General features: G+C 39.0%; 1 protein-coding gene across 2 annotated transcripts in view; it reads right to left on the reverse strand.

The window, feature by feature from the left end:
• Window positions 1–2,589: 2,589 nt before the first annotated feature.
• Window positions 2,590–13,210, reverse strand: part of LRRTM4 (leucine rich repeat transmembrane neuronal 4) — a 710,220-nt gene continuing 699,599 nt past the window's right edge. For both annotated transcript variants that reach the window (XM_004742288.2, XM_004742287.2), the window contains one exon: window positions 2,590–3,178. In XM_004742288.2, coding sequence (XP_004742345.1) covers window positions 2,957–3,178 — 222 coding nt within the window. In that variant the 3' untranslated portion in view covers window positions 2,590–2,956. The remainder of the gene's footprint in view (window positions 3,179–13,210) is intronic.

The raw sequence follows: 13,210 nt of genomic DNA on the forward strand, positions 1-13,210 counted from the left end.
CTCACATACTATAAAACCTGAATTTTTCAACAAGGGACTTTCTAAGCCTCGTCAAGCAATTTTTTCCCCTCATTTTCATTTGTTTGCTTTGTTTTTGTCCATCATCAAAAGATTTTCAAAGTTCAGTGTTAATTTTTTTCTAGCCTATGCAAGCGCAAGTCTTTACACTGAGAGGGTATAGCATCTTCTTAATGCTTCCCATTTCACTAGAAGTTCACTTACCTAATTCATGTCAGACTTGATGCAACTGTTGGTCAAATATGACAGTTTTATTTATTTTTTTTAAAGATTTTATTTATTTGTCAGAGAGGGAGAGAGAGAGAGAGTACACACAAGCAAGCAGAGAGGCAGGCAGAGGCAGCGAGAGAAGCAGGCTCCCCTGCCGAGCAAGGATCCCAATTCAGGACTCGATCCCAGGACCCTGGGATCATGATCTGAGCCAAAGGCAGTGGCTTAACCAACTGAGCCACCCAGGCATCCCAAATATGACAGTTTTAAATAACAAAGAGACTTTTATAGATTTAGGACTTTTTTAGAAACAGAAACGAACAGAAAACAGTTGACTTAAGCTAACTTTGATGAAAATTTTTCAGGTAGACCTCTATTAAATCACCTGAGATGGGATGGGGTGGTAGATGGGATATGTGAGTGACATCAGAGAAGGTGGGAGGGGTTAGAGGACCCTTATAATTTGGGCAGACACTCCCAAACGTTCTGCTGCAATCTATCTATTAAATAATTCTGAAGAGAAAATCACAATGCCAAAGAATTATCTCTAACTTTGAAACCTCATAGTCAATGCATTCTCCTTGAATGGTTCAGGAACATATCTAGATATCATCCAGATTATAAATGTTAACAGGGAAATTACCAGAATCTGACAGCAAGAGCCTGAGTTCCAATGTGAAATGACTTCTTTTGGTTGAATTTTCTTTAATATGACAAGTATTTTTATCAATTAAGATACATTTTAACTGGGGCACCTGGGTGGCTCAGTGGGTTAAGCCTCTGTCTTCGCCTCAGGTCATGATCTCAGGGTCCTGGGATCGAGCCCCACATCAGGCTCTCTGCTCAGCGGGGAGCCTGCTTCCGCCTCTCTCTCTGCCTGTTTTTCTGCCTACTTGTGATCCCTCTCTGTCAAATAAGTAAATAAATAAAATCTTTAAAAAAAAAAAATAAAACTACTTTGAGAAGAAAAAAAAAACATGCTCAATACTCCATTCTAGTTTTTCTTTGACATGGAAGTATTCACAAGCCTCTTTAATTATTAATTTAGTAGAATTTGTAATTACATGAATGGCAGCTATCCACTTAGCTCTTCAGAAGTCCCATTAGTACAACTGTATATTAGCGCTTTTCAGAATGCAAAACCTGACCTAATAAAGGATGACAAAAATTTTGTAATTTAAGTTTGTTTTAAATATAGGACGAGGCAAATCAGACCACTATCTAGATCAGGATAATGTCCATTGTGAATCAGAAAGAATTGCTGACTTTCAGCATCACAGCACTAAGGAAGTCAAATGAAAATCATTCAACTGATATTTGCAGAGTTATCAACTTTGTTTTAAGAATGGGGGATCCTTATGCTTCTTTTGAATTGTAATAATTTCTACACAGTTGTTTCTCTCTAAAAGATCATATAACCTCTGACCCTTCCACTGATACTTACATTTTTCCTCATATTGTTATGTAATTTTTGAGCTATATCATATGTTTCAAAAAAAAATCTGTGTAATGAGTTAGTGCATATGTCACATCTCATTCTTCTTTTCTACACCTTGTAGGGTCTCCTCACTAAATCACAGAACACACAGAAGGCATCTGGTAGGTACCAACTGACGCAGGCTACAAGGATTTCACAATAAAGAGCTAAAGCACTCAACATCAAGTGGACTGTGGTATACCAACCACAAAATAATATATTTATTTTTCCAACATTTTCTTTTATTGATAAAAACTACACAAACGCTAATTGATAATTAACTTAAAAAGCAATGTTATACATTATCTTGTATTTAGAAATTTGTCAACTTGGCAGTTTCCTTCGTTGACCATGTGACCATTGTTCTTCATATGCCCCTGTTCAGCTGAGATTTCTGCTGGTCTTTCCAACTGGAGGTCTATACGGATCCCATTCAAAATTCTTACACAGTGAAAACTCACAGGAGGACTTCCAGTAGGGGGAAAAAAAAAAAAAGTCAAAACTCTTCCTACTGTGTGTCCTGAAGGACCATTCACCCAGATTTTACTGGATTTTCATTCCAGTAGTTTTGCCAAACTCTGTGGTCAATTTCGTTTCTTTGTGGTCTGTAATAAAGCAGATTTTCTTTTGGTACAACATAAGCTTTAATGCCCATGTTTAGAATTGGAAACAAAATCACTTGACCGGAAAAAAAGAAAAGAATGTGAAACATAAAGCAAACCAAATAGGAACACACAGCATTTTAGAGGGAAAATGAAGGAAAGCAATTGAAATCAAGTCTGTGAAAGTTACACACACCTAACACGGAAAACTGTCGTGTTTCCCCCATTCCCCCCGCCCCCTCCCCAGCCCCAGGTCCTCCCCGCCCACCCACCCCTGTGGTTCTCCAGCCCAGGAACCATGCAGTGTAGAAAAAGCAAATATACAAACAAACCTATACGTAGCTAGGGTGAAATCTATTTTTATAAGAACTCGACACTTGGACTATGTACATCCAGGAGCATTTCTGTTTTACGTTTTGAAGCAAAGAAAGTCCCGTAGTTCTCCTGGTTATGCTGCAGGTGCATCCGCGGCCCTCTCTCAGCAGTTTTGGTTTTTCCTCTCCTCTCTGTCCTAAGTGTTTATTGAACAGGCACGATGAGCCAGCGTGCTTGCACGACTGTGGACACCCACTCTCCTTTAAGAGGAAGCCCTCCCCCCACCCCGCCCCCCCCACCGAGGTCCCGCACCGAGGAGGAGTCGGTTTTCGCGTTAGTTTGTTATTCTCTCCAGGTAAATGGCTGGGGCCGCCGACCTGGCGATGGTGGCGATGAAGCTGTGGTCGCGGCCGAGCTCCAGGCTGGGGGTTTCGTCCTGCTCGGGAGACACCGCTTCATAGCCCTTGCTGACGCGGAGCGGCTGGTGAGCCTGGCAGTAGCCGATCACAGGCGGGTCGTAGCTGTAATACGGCAAGGGCTTCACGTGGTGCGGGATCTGGTGTGAGAAGGACAAAGATTTAGGGTTAGGAAAATGCCTTGGCAAGACAAGAAGAGGACGCGCCGGGGCTCCTGCTCTGAACTCTTCCATGCTGTTTGAAGGCATCAACTGCGGATTCCGCTATTAACAGACACAAAACAAAAGAAGGATTGTTAGTATGGAACTCGATCTTGTTCTGTCCAGAGAGATAAGCCTCATAGACCATTTTATGTCCAAAGCGTGTGTATTTATTTATAAACCTTAGAGATGCACCTTGTATATAGCTGTGTGTGTGTGTACACACACATATATATACACTTTATAAAAATGTATGTATATACCTTTTACATATACTGTTATAGAAAGTGTGTGTATACATACACACATATTTATGAACACATATATCCATTCATATATACGTTGTATATGAAGATTTAAAAAGATTTTTTCATGATTTCAAAGATTTCAAAAATCTTTCATAAAGATTTTTCCATGCCCAGGCCTGTCCTTTATCTTTCTATCTATTGCCATAGAGAAAGTTAAGAACAACCTAAATTCCCATCAACAGGGAATTTTAAAATACATGAGGTAAATTCATACACTTGTTGACAGATAATACGAAGATTGGGGAGTGCCCATCTGTTATAACGTGGCAAGATAGGACACTAAGAGAAAACAATGTGAAAAGAATGTACAGTGTGACCCATTTTGTGAAAATACAAATGTAAACGTACGTAGAGTTTTTACTTTTAAAATATCTTTATATACAATTGAAACCTTTATTGAGGACATACATGTTTTACTTAACATTTTTTAAAAAATAATCTCAATTTCCTATAGATCATTTCTAACAATTCTATGAATTCTCAACAACAACAACAAAAACTTTAGAATCATGAAAGCTGGCACATCCTGTGTTCATAAGATGTGATGCTCTTGATTTCAAGCTAACAGGCCAAATATGTGTCCGATGTTAGAATAATATACCTGAAAAATTGGCTACAGAAATCCCTTTAATAGTAAAAGCTAAAAATATTAAAATTACAGTTTTTTGTTTTTTTTTGTTTTTTTTTAAAGAGAGAGTGAGGGAGGAGGGGCAGAGGGAGAGAAAAAATATTAAGCAGGCTCCGCACCCAGCAAGGAGCCCAACATGGGCTTGATCACGACCTGAGCCAAAATCAAGAGTCAGAGGCTTAACCGACTGAGTCGCCCAGGAGCCCCAAATTATAGTACTTTCGATGCTATGCAGCTTTTTATTAAACCACAAATTTCCGATAAAGAAAAATGTGTCATAAGCTCAGAAAGGAAAATGAGGATTGCTTAATTCTATTCCACTAGAGCATTTCTCATAACGCACTAGATCAGATCGGACACTCTTGGTCAACAGTCCACAGATGATAAAATTGCAAACACTGTCACTGTCCTGTCAGGCAAGACTAGCGGCAGTTTAAATTATTGTCTCTCGGCTCCAACCCCCTGCTCTAGCTTGGCTTTATCATGCCAACCTGGGACTTTGCAAACCACATTGCCTCTTGACCTGCCTATCCCTGTTAGACAGTGGGCCCACTGGAGGAAGATGTCAAGAGTAGAGGAGTTGGAGGGACTGCTCCCATGGTGGGCTGCCTCTGTTTCTTCCTGCTCCAGGGAGCTACCCCAAATATATCCCGTCATACTGGCTGTAGCAATGCCTTCCCACAGTAGCCGGACATTCCAGTTTGTACAGTCTTCCTAACGTTTGATCCCACCATGTCCCCGCAGAGTCTTAAGCACCAAGGAAATGTGAGGTGTATCTCCACAAAGCTCCTCCTGCAGTCTCGTAATGTTACAATTACAACCTCTCCATTTGGTCCTTTAGTCCCACAGGTGGTAGGGTGGCAGTTACTACCTGAAGTTGCTGTCTCTGTTACACTCTGGCATTTCTAGCCTTTGCATAAACTTAGCTAATAACTCTGCATGTTTTTAAAGATTTTATTTATTTATTGAGAGAGAGAATGATAGAGAGAGTGTAGGTGTGTGCATGCACTAGAAGGGGCAAAGGGGCAGAGCAAAGGGGGCAGAGACAGAGGGAGAGGGAATCTCAAGCCGACTCCCCGCTTACCAGAGAGCCTGCCTGAGGGCTCAGTCCCACGACCCTGAGATCCTGACCTGAGCTGGAATTCAGAGTCAGATGCTCAACTCACTGAGCCACCAGGTGCCCCAACCACTGTATTTAATCAACAATTCATGTAAAATGCTTTGTTAAAATAACTGATAGGTTGTTTCCTGACTAGACTATATATGACTCTTTCTCTAGGTTAAACTACAGATATTGTTGTTATAGTTTTATAATTTGGGAGTGAGGTTAAACCCCAAAGGTTTTACGGGTTAATTGTTCTGTAGGAAGTTAACCAGTCTTATGGCTAACTTGGCCACTTTATTTTAAGAATCCATTTTTCCTATTACTGTATAAATCCCTCAAATGTTCTTCAAACTAGGTCTTATGTTTTCTCACTGGGATCCCCATTAATGTGTTAAGCAAAATTTTGACAAGAATTCATTATCTGTTTGCACGAGAATTGTGTTTTAAACAACTCTGTGCTTATTAAAAGTCACCTCCTCACATTTTTAAAAATAGAGATTAAAGCAACGTTTTCTGTGGAAGATCACAACTCATTAGTAGGTTATAAAATCAATTTAATGAATCCAGATAAACATTTTAAAAATTGAATTAACTAGAATAGAAAGTATTGGAGTGTCTCATGAGTAAGTTGCTTCATAAAAGTATCATTTCGGGCACCCGGGTGGCTCAGTTGGTTAAGCGACTGCCTTCAGCTCAGGTCAAGATCCTGGAGTCCCGGGATGGAGTCCCACATTGGGTTCCCAGCTCCATGGGGAGTCCGCTTCCCCCCCTTCTCCCCAATCCTGCTATCTCTCGTTCTTTCTCAAATAAATAAAGAAAATCTTAAAAAAAAATTTTCATTTCAAATTTGTGTGTTCATAAGTATATGTCTACTGAGTTTCCCTGTGATTTTTTTTAAATTGAAAAACACAATGAAAGATGCTTGAATAATATTCAAAGCACATAGTCAGACTGTACTTTATTTTAATGTGATCAGCAACAGCTGGATACATTCCCATCCTCCATTTACTATTCTCTTTTTTCCTAACTCACATCATACAGTTTTTCTCAGTGAGTGAGGAAATTAAGCCAATGTATATTTCTTTATTTTTTGGATGAAACTCCTTGATTTCTAATGGGAGGCAAACACTATTTTCAGCTAGTGTTAGGAAATAGTAAAGGAAAGATAATTTCTCATCAAACAAGATGTTGATATAGTCTGGAATATACAATTCTGCTCTCAAAAAATCTGAACAAAAATACATACTAGGTCAAATTTGTGATTGGTACAGAGATGTTTAGACATTGGACATTAATTTCTGTTCTGGCAGTGAGAACAAGGAACAAATTATAGGACAATATGGTTGGATTACTAGATAATAAATATAAAGTTAGATCTTCCCTGAATGTATAGTAGGTTTTTTTTTTCTTTTTTTCTCACTTATATAGACTTCTCCCTATAAATCAGTTCAGGTCCAGACATGAAATGTTTGTCAGCAAATTCTATTTTAGGTATCCTCATAGGATTTTACTGTGTGTCAGATAGGTAGAGATATTTGTGATTAGTGTCATGGGTCACCAAAACTCTGAAAAAGCATAGACATGAAACTACTTCATTGTGACATTTCAGCAGAAAGAATTTTATGAAGACCTTCTTAAGTGTCACATAGACCATTCTTGCTTTTTTATTGTTAATAGGTGGAATAATATAACTCTAAGCCATTAAAAAATTCACCAAATTATTTCCAGTGGCAGCAACATTCACTGCACATAGAATCTTTGTTGACTTTTTGTCTCCAAATTAGCCAAATTACTAAAAAAATAAAAATAAACATTAAGCTCTCTCTCTCCTCATGCCTCTCTGCTTTCTTGTGAACTCTCTGTCAAATAAATAAAAAATATCTTAAAAAAAAAAAGTGGGGGGTGCCTGGGTGGCTCAGTGGGTTAAAGCCTCTGCCTTTGGCTCAGGTCATGGTCCCATGGTCCTGGGATCGAGCCCCTCATCGGGCTTTCTCCTCAGCGGGGAGCCTGCTTCCCCCCTCTCTCTCCATGCCTCTCTGCTTACTTGTGATCTCTCTGTCAAATAAATAAATAAAATCTTTTAAAAATAAATAAAAAAATAAACATTAAGCATGGATTCTGGTTTTGTCCACTGTCTTCTAACCCCAGCGATAGTCCTCCTCTGGTCACCTACAAACCTGCTTGATCTACAAACATAGATGAATCACAAATACAAAGTGAGATAGGGTCATACAGACCCTACTAAAACCAGTTTAATCTACAGATGGAAACCATTAGCTCTTACGGGAACATTATAGAATTTTCAGTATGAAGTCCCTCAAATTGAATAAAGTGGGAAAGAACAATTTCATATCTAAGAAACTATGGCACTTATATGCAAACAAAGTTGATTCAAATGGTAAGGGACCTGTATTAACTACAGCACGTCAGGTTTATATATTCCATCATCTCTGAACTTAGAAAATTTGTTTTGCTATGACAGTCGAACCAGTTTATTTTTTACTTCAAGGAACAGGGGAACCTGCCATTTTCTCTGTTGTATTTGAGGTAGGCTTAGAACCTCCAGCAGGATAAAAAACATTGTAAAGCGCCCTCCTGCCCAACAGTCCAATAGCAAGAATTCAAAAGCTATGTGAACTGGCAGGCTCTGAAAGGATATCTGAGATGTTTGCTCATTTACTCTTAAAGTCTAGTCTGTGGGGCACTATGTAATCAACTGATTTTGTGGTTTCTGAGGAGCTGAGAGACTGAGGTCTTGTACTTTATAGTAATAATGTACAGTACATTAACCACCTGGGTCCCTGTGTGTATCATTGTTTCCTTTCCAGCAGTCAAAACAAAGTATCCTTCAGTTCCCCTTAATGTGTATTTGATATTTTTGTAAATGTGTTCTTAGAGCTTTTCCAAATGGTCCCTGTGTTCCGTTAGCTCTCTGACAGACCTCATTCTGGGGCACAGCACAACAACACTACTTAAAGATGGCCTCTTTTGTATGCTTGGCTGCTCATTGATTGCTTTGGAAGCTGCACTTTATTTACAGATAATAGGTGTGGTACGTGGAATGAAGGGGATCTCACCGGGGAAATCTACCACACTGAAATTCTGTCATTTGCTTCTCTCAAGAATATGAACACTTGAACTCAACTTGAATTTAAACCTTTATAGGGACATATAAACTTCTATGGAGGCATATTCATAAATAAATCTGAGGTAGGTTACAAAAGGGAAAACCATTATTATCACTAATTATAAGTCACTTTAATCTTGCTGAGTTTCCTGGGAGTCCTCTGAAAATGGGCATAATAATGACATATGATTTACCTCTATAAATCTCAGATAACTCCGAAAGCATTCCCTGTTTCTTGAGAATACTCTGGAAAGACATAACCTATTCTAGTTTCACTCAACACTGACAGTGTCTTTCCTGGAAATGTTCCCTGTCTTTTGTCTTACAGTTTCCATTTGAGAGATGTGAGAACATGAAGGGTCACAGAGTGGCTCATTATCAGAGGCTCTCAGTCCTACTTTGTGCACTCAGAAGCTAGGACACCTTAGTGGATGTTCTGGATTTCTGACAATGTTTTTTACACTTTGCCTAGAATATGGTTTTCTTCCAACATGCTGTGAGGAGAATGAAAGGACACACTCCTCTGAATTTCAGTGGTTCACAGAGTAAATGATTCAAAGAGGAAAGTGAAGGAAAGAGAATGTGTTTAAATGTTGAGAGGAAGGGCAAAAAAGTATAGTGGGATGTGCAGAGCTTCAAAAGTCTACAAATTGAATCAGATCCCATAATTTTATATCCATAATAATTACATTTAAAATGAGAAATGAATGTGTCTGTGTAGTTAATGTGAGAGTAATGTGACTCTTGATATGTGATCAGGAAAGGCTTTTGAAGTTCAGTTTTGTTGTAAGCATGAAATTCCAATATCGTTACCCTCTTTTCTCAAACGTATTAGCATTAGTTATAAGTAGTGTAATAGCCTGATCATTTTAAAATTACCATGCATTATCATTAGTCTTATTTATTAACTTTTCATGAACATTGTTCACATTTCAGTATGAGTTCTTTCAATTGAAGTCATAAAAAGTTGATTTTCAATTTCCTAAATGACATTTGGTCTCTAATTTTCGGAACTAAAGGGTAGTACCTGACTACTCAGACTGTTTAAAAAGTACCATCCTAAAAATCTAGATGAGGAATTCAATATAGTTGAATTGCTTAATGGAGATGGACACTTGGTTTATTGGAAATAAAATAGATTAAAAAGGAAGGGCAACAGCTAAATGAGCATATAACTTAGCCTTTATTCTATTCGCTATATTAGTCTGTGACAAGAATTGACAGGGACCAAGAAAATGTAAACAAATTTGGCTAGAGGCTTTTTTTCAGGAATTTTGATCAAAGCTGACAGACCCTCAGCCCATTTATAAGTTAGTTGGGTAAAAGGGAGACTTAATTGACTCATAGACACAAAAAGGGATTTAGCAGCTAAACAGAAGAGCAAGGGTACCACTGGGTCTGAAGAACGACTGACGCCAAGAACACAAATGTCACCAGGCCCTCTCAGTCAATCCTGCCTGATAATCTCTACACGTTTTCTTCACATCCTGATTGCCAAACGGCTTTCTTCATCTAGTAAAACACATTGCTGTGAGAGCTTCAGAATTTTACATGTAACCAGCCACAGTAGATTGCGCAAAGGACCATAGTTCTTCTAGCTCCTCTCATCAAAATGTAGTATCTGTTTCTTCTTGCCTTAAACACTGGCTAGTCTTGTGATTTTCTTTGCCCAGTAGAGCAGCAGCAATGCTTCTTGTGTCTCAAGGTTCCTAGGATCCTGGCCAGATTAGCCACCACCACATTAACAAGTCTAGGCTAGATCACTAGAGAATGGAAAGTGCTGTGGAGCCACAGAGTAATCTTAGACTAGCCACAGTCCCTTAAAGTCCACCGAAGTTCATCACAGGCACAAGAGCCCAGCTGGCCCCAGAGGAGCAGAATTGCTCAGCCACTTCTCCCATTCCCAAAAAGCAAATGAGAAATTACACTGAGCTGTGACATTGACAGTTCCAACAAACCTGATTTCATCCCTCACTCCTTAAATGAGAGAATTAAAATAATAATCACCCATTCATAAATTTTGCCTCTTTGATTTGAATACCTGAAGGCACATATAATATAAAAAGGAGACACAAGAAATGTAATGAATCTAAATCAATTCATCAAATTATGTTATTTAACCCTGTTCTGCAATGAAACATTCTTACTCATTGTTCTTTTCTTTTCTTTTTTTCTCTTTTTTCTTTTTTTTTTTTTAAGATTTTATTTATTTGACAGAGAGAGATCACAAGTGGACAGAGAGGCAAGCAGAGAAAGAGGGAGGAGGAAGCAGAGAGCCCGATGTGGGACTCGATCCCAGGACCCTGAGATCATGACCTGAGCTGAAGGCAGAGGCTTAACCCACTGAGCCACCCAGGTGCCCCCTTATTTTATTTTCTTAGAAGATTTTATTTATTCACTTTTAAAAAAGATTTTATTTATTCATTTGAGGAAGAGGGCGAGAGCACAAGAAAGAGGGGGGCAGAGGAAGAAGCAGATGCCCTGCTGAGCAGGGAGCCCTACATAGGGCTCAATCCTGGGATCATGACCTGAGCAGAAGGGAGATGCTTAACCAACTGAGCCACACTTGTGCCCTATTTATTCACTTGAGAGAGAGAGAGAGAGAATGAGAAAGAGACAGAGAGAGAATTCCGGAGCCCATGAGCAGAGAGAGAGGCAGAGAAGGAGGGATAAGGAAAGGAAGAGAATCCAAAGCAGACTCTGCACTGACCCCAGGCTGGATCCCACAACCCGGAGATCCTGACCTGAGCCAAAGTCAAGAGTCAGAAGCTCAACTGACTGAGCCACCCAGGCACCCTTCTTATTGTTTTTAAATGCAGCCTTGCTTCTTAATCAAAAAACACCAACTATCTAAGTATTAGTTTGTATTAATCAAAAAGTAAAACTGTCAACATCGTCTGACATTATTTTAAAAACATTTTGCTAGAAAGCTTATTTTAAAGCACAATTTTGAAAAATACCTTGAACTCAAAGTCAAGATGGAAATTGGAGTCTTAATTGTCCTTCCAAGTTAGCACTCAAATGGACAAAGTTTTTTATTTAACAGATGTTTGTTCACAAGAACTGTTAGAAATTCCTATAACATGGTAGAGAGAGGAGAATGCAAAGAAAAATTCACTAGCATATCAGTTTATGCAACTGGAGGCAAAGCTGGTTTAGACTAGGGAAAGGTCTTTTGCATGACTATGATATACTCATATCGACAAAGGTAACATTCAAATGACAAGTTAGCACTCAAATGGACAAATTTTTATTTAACAGATGTTTGTTCATTTGTTTTTCCATCCTTAAATCAAAAACTCTTAGAAATTCCTATAACATGGAGGATGGAAGAGAATGAATTAAAAGAAAAATTTACTAGCATATAATTCAATGCAACTGGAGGAAAAGCTGGTTTAGACTGGGAAAGGTCTTCTGAGGACTTTGATGCACTCAGCAGCTTTGCATGGCCAGGATTGGTGAGGTAGGGAGAAAGGCAGGGTCTGGGCCATCCCTGGCCATGAGTAAAAGCAGGAGAACAGCAGAGGATGATAGGAGGGTAATGAACCTTACTTTGAGGATTCATACTGTGGAATACTAAGTAAAAAAGGATATGACTGTACCAGACGCAGGGCACACTCACTCATATTGGGGTATTACTTTCCAACCGGTTGCCTCCAGTGGCTCCCTCCCCTTTCTTTATCTTCTGATATCAGTCCACCTTCCCACTCCACTTTACCTGCCCACTGGCGTCTTCTGCCGCTGTAGAGATCCAGACGTGTATAATTCTGATCTCAGGCTGATTTCATGGGTGAATGGAGTTCTTTGGTAGGTAATCACCTCACTTTGGGGTACCAGCTGAAAAGGCGCCTCCTCCTACACCCCCGCCATCTTGTCCCCATATGACTGTATCAGAAAGCTCATCTTCTATTTAAAGAAATGGTGAGTTCTTTAAGTGACAAAAGGAAAACAGAACTTCTCTGTCTGCCATTTTATTTCTTGTTGCTCAGCTGCCTTCACCAGCAGCCACTCTCTCTCCCACCATCTTCACTATCTACTGGTTCACTAGTGAAACAAAGCTTATCTCCTTAAAAAAGAGGCCCATACAATCTCTGACATCCTAACACTGTATACACACAAAGACTTTTCTCCCTAAGTAGTAACTGTAATAGAGAAGAATCTCTGGAAAAAAGATGCAAGAATTCAAGAGAAGATGATAAATCAGAGTGATAAGTGAAAAAGTCAAGACCACCTAAAAATGAATGAAACTAGAAACAGTTGAAAATGCATTCTTGTTGAACACCATTATCTCAACATTGCTTGGCAACATTGCTTGGCTTCATAGATAGTCACATTATTTGTTCAATGAAAGAACATAACCGTCTTATCTTTCTCACACTTTATTTTGGAGATTAAGTGATACATGTGACAAAATCTAAAATAATCTACTAATATTTGTCATAAACACTGATTACATTTATTGATTTTTGTTTTTGAAAATCTCTAAAGAAAAACAAGAAGATAATGGTGCAAATTGCTACTGTCCTACTTGCATTTTGTTTTTGGGCTGAAGTACGTACCAAGTTGCTCCAGCATGCAAAATCTGTGACACTAAACACACTGCATTTGCCTTTGGATCTCCATGGGACTCTTCTGACCATTTGAAACTCGAGTCCTGACAAAAGTTGCACACAAGCACTTGCCCTTATTGTTCTGTTCTTATTTAAAGATGGGAATGTGTACTCTTTGTGCACTCATGGTTGTCCAAATTTTAACTTTTAAGTCAGTCATGGGATAATAGAACAGAACATCCACTTACATCTTT

The sequence above is a fragment of the Mustela putorius genome, unplaced genomic scaffold (genome assembly GCF_011764305.1).
Source record: "Mustela putorius furo isolate JIRA1106 unplaced genomic scaffold, ASM1176430v1.1 tig00000281_pilon_pilon_pilon, whole genome shotgun sequence".
In the NCBI taxonomy this organism is placed as follows: Eukaryota; Metazoa; Chordata; class Mammalia; order Carnivora; family Mustelidae; genus Mustela; species Mustela putorius.